The sequence below is a fragment of the Opisthocomus hoazin genome, chromosome 2, assembly GCF_030867145.1.
Source record: "Opisthocomus hoazin isolate bOpiHoa1 chromosome 2, bOpiHoa1.hap1, whole genome shotgun sequence".
Taxonomy (NCBI): domain Eukaryota; kingdom Metazoa; phylum Chordata; class Aves; order Opisthocomiformes; family Opisthocomidae; genus Opisthocomus; species Opisthocomus hoazin.
In genome coordinates, this window is record NC_134415.1 from 79,268,609 (window position 1) to 79,278,970 (window position 10,362).

Genomic DNA, 10,362 nt, shown 5'->3' on the forward strand with positions numbered 1-10,362 from the left:
CGGGAAGGATGCCTCAGCAGCGCCCGGCCGACACAGCTGTGGGTAGGGGCTTCTGCCTCAACAGGAGACGCACGCTTCGCACGGGGCGCAGTTAAGCTGTAAATCTCATTGCCACGAGTGCCGTATTTTTACATTTGTCTGAAAAGCAAAAAAATTCACATGAAGAAGAGCCATTAAGGGGAATTAAATACAAAGATACCGGGAAAACCTTCAGCAGAAGCTCACTGGAGGCTGGGAGAGTGGTGGGGAAGCACTGCTCTCGTGTTTGTTTATTCTTGCCACTTTTTGCTGGGCGTCTGCTGTTAGCCACCGTTAGCAACAAGGTCATGATCCCGGACTGACAGCATCCGTCATGAGCTCTGGAAAGAGCTGGCTTCAGTCCCCTGCTCTGCCACACGCTCTCTGTGTGACCTCCTTTGCCTTTCTTCGGGGGAAAACAGAAATCTGAACATTTCCCACCCTTCCGCGGGGTTGAGACCGCTTGCGCAGGGCTTGGGAAGCGCTTAGGAATGCCGGGGAGGGCCTCTGTGTGTGTGCGTGTTGGTTGCCGTGGAGCCGGGCTCTGTTGACAGACTGGGACTCGTGGTGGCCAGGGTGCCATGGCCCCACAGCGGGTGATGGTGACGGTGGTGGGGCTGCTCCGGGACCCGGCTTTCCACGTGGCCAAGTGCACGGCAGAGGTAACCCCCGGGCTTCAACCCCAGCACCGGGTTAGGAGCAGTGCGGGCTGGGAAGAAAATAAGCAGAGGTGTGCCTATGCACAGCGGCTTCTCTTAGGAAGAAAATATTCCAAATTTGGGGGTTTCTGCTCTTCTTCAGGCGCAGGTACCAGCACCGAGGCTTTACGGGTTCCCAGCTCGGGGTGAGGAGTCTCCGTTGCAGCACCCTCACCTCCTTGTTCCCACACCTCCAAGGAGTTTTACAGCTGTACAGTGCTGCTGTACAAGATGTCGCGCGCATCGCAGCTCTGCGCAGCTTGCTCGGCAGCTTGTGACACGTCCCTTAACGCAGCTCTGTCGGGGCAGATAAGAAAAGAGCTGCAAACTTCACGTGGCTTCGCAGGCTTTTCCTGAGCAGCTCGGCCGTGCAGCAGATGCACAGCGCGCAGGCCACTGTGGCGTGGACAACACTGCCCTTTATGCCCTCCCTGTCTGTAAGGGTTTATCTGCCAGGTTTGTTCTCCAGCGTTATTTGCAGGTGACGAAGCTCTGCCATCTATCAGCAGCCCTAAGGACAAGCCAAGCCGATAGCTGCAGGGGGTGTCCGCCTTTTGGCTTTGTTCCTTGTTTTTTTCCCTCCAGCCACTTTCCCAATGATAGCAACAGCAACTGGGAGCTGAATAGAAAGTGTCCTGGTTGTGGCTGGGATAGAGTTTTCCTCCCAGTAGCTGCTGTGTTTTGGATTCAGCATGAGGAGAATGCTGATAACACTGATGTTTTCAGTTGTTGCTGTGAAATCAAGGACTTTCTTCCAGTCCCCCACATTCAGCTAACGAGCAGGTGTGCAGGAGCTGGGAGGGAGCGCAGCCAGGCAGCCAGCCCAAGCTGGCCAACAGAAATATTCCATACCATGGACGTCAAGCTCAGTTTATAAATGGGGGTCGGCAGGGGGGGCAGGATGCTCTCTTTCTCTTTTCCGTGAGTTCAAACCCTCTCTTGGCTGGGAGTTTGAATTTTTCTGAAAGTTCGGTCTTTGTCGGTAGTTTTGTGAAATTCACGAAATCCACAATTTCTGGGCTCTGCGATTGCTGCTCAGGGATTGGCTGCAAATCAGTCGGTGGTGGTGAGAAAGTTGTACTGTATATAGTTTGTTTTGCATATTCATTATTATCATTATTAGTAGTCGTATTTTCTTTGTTGTCTTCTCAAACTGTATTTATCTCAACCCACGAGTTTCCCCTTTTGTCCATTTCTCCTCCCCACCCTGCAGGGGGCAAGGGGAGGGGAGAGCGAGCTGCTGTCTGGTGCTTCGTTGCCAGCTATTGGGTTAAACTATGGCACTTCTGTGTGTTATTCTTTTTAAGGCCAGCTGGGCTGGCTTTAAGTCCCAGCTTGAGGCACTTCTGTGCAGCCCACGTGGAGATGAGGCTAAATCCATGGACAGGAATGTCCGATATCTAAACAGCGGTGTGCTCCTGAGGCGACAGTACAAGCAACAGGGCCTGGAAACGTTCACCTCACAGCCTTCAGTGAGCCACTTGTTTGCCCCAAGACCCCGGGCCCAGGCTCTTGCGACTCCCCACGCCTGTGAAATGTAGGCAAAAATGCCGTGGTGATGCTCAGAGACACCTTTGAATTTCTCATTGCTTACATCCATCTCACGTGGGAGCCGCGGGCTTACCAGTCTAATTCAATAATACTTGTGAAGCAGCCCTTCATGGAAAAGCGAGACACCCACTGCATCTGCAAACAGGGGTTTAGAACAGGGATTTTTGTACTTCTCCAAGTGTCAGAAATTACACCAGAGGCATGAGGGGTGCAGCTCAATGACCGGGTTAGAATGTGGCTTAAGTTGTAGTTCATGAGGGAAATAGAAGCTGTGGCAGGATGGGGGGGTCGGGGGGAAGAGGTGTTAAACTGCTTGTAAACAATTTTTCTCCTTACCTTGCAAATCTAGGCTCTGAAGCTGAAGTTTCCCAGCAAGTTTGCAGATCCTGTAATACAGCCTTTAGTAGAGTTTGCATGGCATGAATATTTACAGGAGAAAAAGAAGGTAACTCTCGTTTCCTCAGGTTTTTTTGGACATGACTCCTCTCCCCGGGGCTGCAGCCTCTTCCAGCTCGCTGCCGTCCGCAGGTTCCAGGAGTGAGCTTTTCCACCCCAATTTATTTAACGTCCTCAGAGACCCTTGAGGGGTCTGTTCAGTCTGAGCTGCCCCCCCAGTGACACCCAGCTGGCTCTTGTCACTATAATGTCCAGAAGCAGCAGAATCCGGCATGTAGCTGCGTGCAATGTCAGCACACCTCACCAAGAGCTGCTGCCCAGTCTCCTCCAGTTGGTGGGATTTGTGGTTTTAGAAGTAAGAAGAGCATAAAAATAACACAGGCCACCTTAGCAGCAGTGGATTGTTGCTGATTGCTTCCTCACGAAGTGTGTAAATAATCCCCGGAGGATTTGTTCTCGCTCTGAAATGCAGGAGCTGAGAGGTGAGGTGTGGGCGTACGCCTCCTCGGTGATGTGCTTCATTGACGGCCAGCTGCTGGGGGATGAGAAGGAGCTGCTCAAGTGGTCTCACCGCGAGTGGGACTATCGCGACTTCAAGCCTGAGGCACTTTACCAAGCGATTACTGAGGACTTCTACAGCAAATATCTGAAAAACAGCCAGGCAAGTAACACTGTTTGCCGAGAAGTGCACAAGGTCTGGAAGCGGCTGGAGAGGCTGTCAGATGGAAGGGCAGGTACCGGGGCAGGAAGGAGAGCGAGCACAGCGGTGGCAGTGCCTTGGTTTCTGCCCTGTGATGGCAGGGCCAGAGCTGGGGATGGAGAGGCTGGTGGGGAGCATTGCCCGCCAAGGCCAAGGATGGCAGAGCCTCTGCACCTCTCAGCAGCCAGCAAGGGGCAAACACTGGCCCAGATGCCTGACATGAATTAACTGCCTCAGGGCTGAGCAGTCTGACCAAAGCGCGCTGCTGACCACGCTGCAGCTGTGCTGCTCCAAACTCCCAAACTGCCCAGCCCTTGGCGACCGAAATTCTTGGGTACCCTTACTCCTGGGTACCGAAAGCCCAGCTGCCAAACCTCTCCTTTCCCAGCCAAGACACCCTGAAATGCCATGGTGTCGTGAGGTGTGATGCGGCTGGCGCTGGCAAGGGATTGAGAGCAGAGAAAAATGTCATACCAAAGTGAATGCCACTGAAGATGCACCATCAATTGCACGCAGGTTTGAGGCTGGCTGGGATAAGCGAGAAGTGTCCATTTTGGCAGGACGGCCAGTATTCCTGCAGATTCGTTTGTTCCTGCCTGTATTTTATGGGCTGCAATAGGCATGTAAATAAATGCAAGAAGCGGGCCCTGCGCAGTACTTTGTTTTTAACACACTGTTGGGATTATTTCTGCCCAGAATGAAGTGAAATGTCCTCTAGCTTTCTATTTATTTAAACAAAATAGTAGGAGTGCTGTTGTGCATTGACAACCCGCAGACAGGTTCTGAGACCGTTCGCGCCAGGCAGCTGGACCCTGGCCTGCAGCACGGAGAGCTGGCCTTTCCCTCACTGCATTTTTTTCTCTGCTTTAAACAGCACGTGTTTGTGTACCTGGAGATAGCCATTGAGGAACAGCCCGTCGGGAGGCTGCTCTTTGAGGTGCGTTACAGAGGAGGACAGCAAAGAACAAGTCCACTCAGCACGGTGGTCTCACCTGCCAAAGGAGGAGGGACAGAAATCTGGCCAGTGGACGTCAGCTAGGAATTTCACACGCTGTCAGCTATGAACTTCACACGTGTTTTCCTCTTCTCGCTTTTGCAGCTCTTTTCAGACCTGTGTCCCAGGACCTGTGAGAATTTCCGTGCCCTGTGCACTGGAGGAGCAAAGTCCCCCCGCGACGGCCGAGAACTCACCTACAAAAACTCCCTTTTTCATCGCCTCGTGAAAAACGGGTGGATCCAAGGAGGAGGTGCGTTTCCAGGTGTCCTGAGTAAATCCAGGTTACAGCAGAAGTGGGGGTGGGATGATCTTCATGAATAACAGCCTTCATCTGTGGAGACATAACTGAACTGCATGACAAAGCTAATCTCTTAATTAGTATATATATAAAAATCAGAAAACCTTTTCTAGCCATCTCACATTTGAAACACAGCAAAAGTCTGGATAATTTGCTGTTTTGATTATCCAAGACCCTTTGAAAAGAATTTAGGGAACTAATTGTAAACATTAAAACTCTTCCACGAAGTTCTTTGGTAAGTAATTAGGAAACTAATTGGAAACATGAAAACACTAAGAATATCCATAGAAAAACATGTTGTTTTATAGAGAGACTACCTGATGGAGGCATTTAGCCAAGTGCCAGAGCCCTTGCAAACGTGCTGGTGAGTTGTCTGAATGCCAGCACTCTGCCTGGAGTTTGGCACTGATGAGAAAGGCACCACGAACGATGGGTCGGTCACACAGCTTGCCTGACTGACATCCCCAGGGAAGTCGAGATAGTCAGGTGTAACAGAAGGCATTTGCCTCGTTACTCCCTTTCAGTCTATCATATATCTTACCTACCTGTATTTCTTACCTGTGTTTGCCTTGCTCCAAATGTGAGCGTCTAAATGCACTTCAAGTTTATACTTTGAAGATACACCTCCTACTTTTCTTGAATAACTATGCGGATATCTCTGTAGTCCATAAAAGCAACTTAAAATGACAGGCTTGCTACTGTAGAGGACCAGCCATAACCTGATGGTGTAAGACAATGTCTAAATAAAATAATAAAACCAGACTTCTTTAAAAAAAAATTAAAAATAGATGCATCAGGTTTGTGTAGTGCCTCACCCATCAGAAATCTGGTTCAACAGGAATTTCTCTCTTATCAGATCTCCTTTATTAGACAAGTTAGTGGTCTTAACTCACCATAGCATCACAGCTGCCTTTTCATCCTTCCTTCTTGTAACCCTCCTCCCTCCAACAGAGGCCCTTCTGCAGGGCAGCCCTTCCTCGGCTGGCCGCTGCCATGGCAGGAGCTCTCCCAGCAGGAGATGCTGGACCTTCTCAGAGGGGCAGCGACTAAACGCGCCGCGTGAAACAGTTCTCCATAGAGACACAGTCTCTTGGGGCAGGAGCAGAGCTCTCCAAAGGTCTGCTAAAATTTCAGTAGTGAAACAGAAAGGTGGATGCAGTTTTTCCCCCCAGGATGATGCACAATCCGCGTCTCTGACCTCGGCTGAGCTGCTCACTGACAACCCCCAGCAATGCCTGCCACAAACCTGGTCTCTGACGGTTGCTCTTATCTACCCTGCAGACATCATCACTGGGAAGGGAGACGGAGGAGAGTCCATTTACGGTCCCACCTTTGAAGGTATGTTTCCTCAGCTTTCTTACTGCATGAATGGCAAATTTCCACAGAAATCAAGTTGTTGATCTGATCTTCACAGAATAAGCTGGGAATTTCCTTTCATCTTCCTAAAGCTGAAGGGTTTGCTTTTCAGTCAGAATTATTATCTGCTTATATTAGCATGAGCAGACTGCTTTAGTGAGGACGCTTTTTGATCTGTAACCGTGTCCCCCTCCGCTGATGTCTCCTGCCCGAGGCTGGACTCCACCAGCCCCTTCTCCCTGCCTAAATGAGGGCTGATGGTCACCCGATGCCTCCTTCAAACTGCAAGTATTCGCCTTTGCAGGCAGGGCCTTAGAAGTGCAGGAGTGGGTTAGCTACAGATCTCCAGGCACCCAATACCACCTGTTTAAATGCATTTAAAGTAATGGAACTCAGTCGGCTTTAACTCTACATTTCCTGGACCTCGGGCAGCTTTTCAGGCTTGGGGACACGGCAGGCATTGCTGCCAGCGGCTGTGTGACTCTGTGGATGTAAAGGGAGTTACTGCTGAATCTCACATAAAACCGTGAAAGCTGAGAAATGACAAACACGAGCTAAGTTTAACAAAAAATGTTCCCCCATACTGGTAGAAAGTAATAAAATGTAAAGAAAAAAGAATATTATAACTTGCAATATTTAAGAAAAACAGCCCACATAATTGACATAGACATTTGGGATCTTCTGTTTAGATTAAATGCTACCCATAAAGACGTTTTATGGCAGCTAAAGCACTTTTGGAACTGATTTATGTTCGTTTATATAAAAGCCTTCCCACTGCCAGTGGCGCAAACGATGTGACATACGAGCGGGCTGGGCCGCAGCCAACAGTGAGATCAGAAATGCCAAGTGTAGCTGAAAACTTTCTTCCCCAAGACGCCGAAGAACCCGCTCGCGAGGCGAAGCCATTCCCACCTCGAGGCCCTGGGACGGACGGAGCAAAACCCGGCCGGTGGCGAGCCCGCTCTGCCCGGCCGAGCCGCAGCACTGGTAGGGAGGGAGGCTGCTGGAAGCGGGAGCCCGGCGTGCAGGCTTTGAGGCCGTGAACGCTACGGGCTGCCTGGAGTGGGCAGGAAGGGGCAAAAGTCATTTCTTAGACGCTGGAGCTCCTGAAATAGCAGCAAGCCTAGGCTCTTGGGACGCACACATGATGGAGAGAACGTGAGCTGGTATTGGAAAAAAGTAGGACTGGCTTTAAATTGTTTGCAATTGTTGTGCGCCGCGTCTTGCTCCCAGCTCCATCCTCCTCCTCCAGGCAGAGCTTGTACTTTCCCTGTGCTACCCAGGAAAGGAGCTGCCGTGTCATGTGGGAAGGTGACAATGCGTCAAAAATCGCTTCGGTAATTTTGAGGTGGATTTAATTTGAAATCTGTCAACCTTGAAAGTGTCCCTGGAAGAGTTTTATTACCCGTACTGCACATACTCCATGAGTTGATCTATTAAAGGAGAGGATTGCTGCTTCTTCCCCTCCCCCTTTTTAATTAAAAGTTGCTTTTCATCCTTGAGAAAGGTGTTCCTTTGGGTATGCCTTTCTGTTTTCAGGCTTAGATTGCTTTCCCAGTACTTCCCGCCAAACTATTTTACACTGAGGGCAGGGGACAAATATCTGCGATATCTGAAAAGAGTAAGAGATGCCTCTGTCAGCCGGTAATGTTCCGGGAGACGCCACGCTTGGCACGCGTCCGGGCACTGCAACGCTTGCTGAAATTAATGGGATGCAACCGCATTTTACTGTAACGAGCTGAAAGGACTGAGGTAATTACAGAGAATCACTTGGGCTGGAGCGTCACGTCACAGGACAAGGCATCTGACTCCAAAATTAGTCTGCTGAAGTCATTTTGCTAACCACAAGGCAGAAATCAGGGAGTAACTGTTCAGTTAAGATTTAATTACCATTTTTATGAATCTGTTTCTGAGAAGGGCATTCAAACTGGGTAAAAAGAATTTTTTTAAAAAAAAACAACAGAGAACAATAAAATCTAAATATTTCTACAGTTTCCTTCAAGCTTGTTAAGAGCTCGGTGTGATCGGGTCAGAGATGGGTGATGGAGGAGGTCAGGATCAGTGGACTTGCTGCTCCCCACCTTGTAGCCGGGCTCCCCTCCATGGAGGAGAAAGAATCAAGTCCTTGCCATTGTCCCCCAAACCTAAGCATGCCTAATGCCTATCCTTCCCCAGTCATCCTTCTTGAGAGACACTTCTTCTCTCCCTCACCAGTCCCTCCTCAGCCAGCATGGAGGATCCTCCTCACCTCCTCGTGGCTCTCGCTCCCATCGCCTGCCCTCTCTCCTCACCCTGGAACAAAGCTTCTGCGCTTGGAGTACCCCGGCCTCCTTAACTAAGTTCCTGCTCTCCATTTATTCAGCCCTGTCGTTGTATTTGGCTAAAGAAGCCTCCTGCTCGCCCTCCCAGGTGAGGACAGCTCGGCCTGTCCTGCCCTGGCAGCCATGTCTGGGCTGAGGGGGGTCTCGTCCCCTCCACCGCAGGCAGCGGCACGGGGGGAGTGGAGCAGAAGCTGTGCTTGGAGCACCCCCTCGGCCACCCGCCCTCCTCATCCAAGCACTGGGAATAATCCCGAGTAACCACGGGGAAACACTGTGCTAAGAGCCCCGAGCTCCCCCGGCGAGAGGTGTTACAGACTGACGGCAGGGAGCCGGAGGCATCGCTGCTGTGGCTCTGATGCTCAGAAATACCTGGAGTGCTTTTTTATGGGTATCTTTTCATCAGCTTCTTTACTGGCTTAAGGACTAGACAGCAGCGGGAAGCTCCTTCTGGGAAGGACATCAATTCACAGGACTCACATGAGACTCAGTGAGACCTCTGGGGCAAAAGGAGAAGGGGAAGAAGGAACGGGGAGCTTGCGGGAGCTGGCAGAAGGGACCCACACGGTGAATGGCAGGAAAGGGAGCAACACAACTGCAGCCTTTCATCCCCAAACTCTTTCCCTAGATGAAAGCTTCGCTGTCCGTCACAAGGGAAGAGGGGTCCTTGGGATGGCCAACAAGGGCCGCCACAGCAACAGCTCGCAGTTCTACATCACCCTCCAGCCAGCTCCCTACCTGGACAGAAAATACGTGGCTTTCGGGTAGGTACGCACAAGCTTGCCACCACAGCAGTGCCCGGCAGGTCGCCCCGGCCCCACAGGACCCCGCTGCCCGGGAGGAAGCGTCCATGAAACCCCTACGGCGGCCACCGCAATGCGGATGCCTCTGGCCAGGGGGAGGATGGAGAAGTCAGGTTTGAAGCACCTAATGACACCCATCCCTCCCTTGCTCTTCCCTGTCCTGGCTTGCTCAAGCTGGGAAACCCTGTGGCAAAGCTGGGGAACCCTGTGGCAAAGCTGGGGAACCCTATGGCAAAGCTGGCAGGGCCTCTCCAGGACAAAGGCTACGAACTGGTGGCTGCATAGCTCAGTGCCAGCCGAAGGTGGGCCCTGATGGACAGGGGCTGTTGAGCAAAGCCTCCGGGCTCTGCTCTGCCACCACGAGCTGAGAGAAATTATTTTAGTGAATGCGTGCTGAGGGTTTATTCTCAGTAGGTCAATGTATAGGGCTGGCCCTGCCAAGATTTTTAGATTTTCAGGAGTGTCACAAGGGAGATCATTGCTCTGAGCAGTTTGCTTGATGTAAGAGACTAAAACATGCACGTATCACCACAGAGCGAGAAATTCACAGTGCACAGGGCACAAGGTACAACGCTTATTTCTTAAATAAACGTAGCTGCATAAAGCCGTAGTATTTTCACCTCTTCTAAAATTCCAACCAGAGGTTGCTTAACCACGAACTGATGGTGTGTGCAACTCCATTGCGAAGAACAGCTTTTTAGAGAGCAGAGCGGGTGCAGCCTGTCGCTAGGAAAACAGTGAATTTCTTCACTCTGAGGGTGATGGAGCACTGGAACAGGCTGCCCAGGGAGGTGGTGGAGTCTCCTTCTCTGGAGATATTCAAGACCCACGTGGACAAGGTCCTCTACAACCTACTGTAGGTGACCCTGCTTTGGCAGGGGGGTTGGACTAGATGACCCACAGAGGTCCCTTCCAACCCCTAACATTCTGTGATTCTGTGTGGTTCTGTTTGTGATGGCCCCACGCGAGCCGGAGGCTGCAGAGCTGGCTCCAGGCAGAGATGGATCATATGTGCGCTTTCTCCCTCCCGTAGGCAACTGATCGAGGGCACAGAGGTCCTCCAGAGACTGGAAGTCGTACCTACATATAATGAAAGGCCTACAGTAGCCTGCAAGATTGTTAACTGTGGGACCTTCGAGCCGTGATCGCCAGCTGGTTTTCCTGCCTGCTGTAAGGCAGAGCACTATTTTCCACTCAGCTTTTTACAGACCTCAATGGCTTTCACTT

At 51.1% G+C, this 10,362-nt stretch overlaps 1 protein-coding gene across 1 annotated transcript; it reads left to right on the top strand.

Annotated features, from left to right (window-relative positions):
- Positions 1 to 221: 221 nt before the first annotated feature.
- PPIL6 (peptidylprolyl isomerase like 6) lies at positions 222 to 10,362 on the top strand. Its single transcript, XM_075414243.1, has 8 exons — positions 222 to 680; positions 2,617 to 2,712; positions 3,136 to 3,324; positions 4,238 to 4,300; positions 4,463 to 4,610; positions 5,940 to 5,996; positions 8,961 to 9,096; positions 10,169 to 10,362. The coding sequence occupies exons 1-8, from the start codon at positions 600 to 602 to the stop codon at positions 10,278 to 10,280; spliced, it is 882 nt and encodes a 293-aa protein (XP_075270358.1). The 5' UTR covers positions 222 to 599; the 3' UTR covers positions 10,281 to 10,362.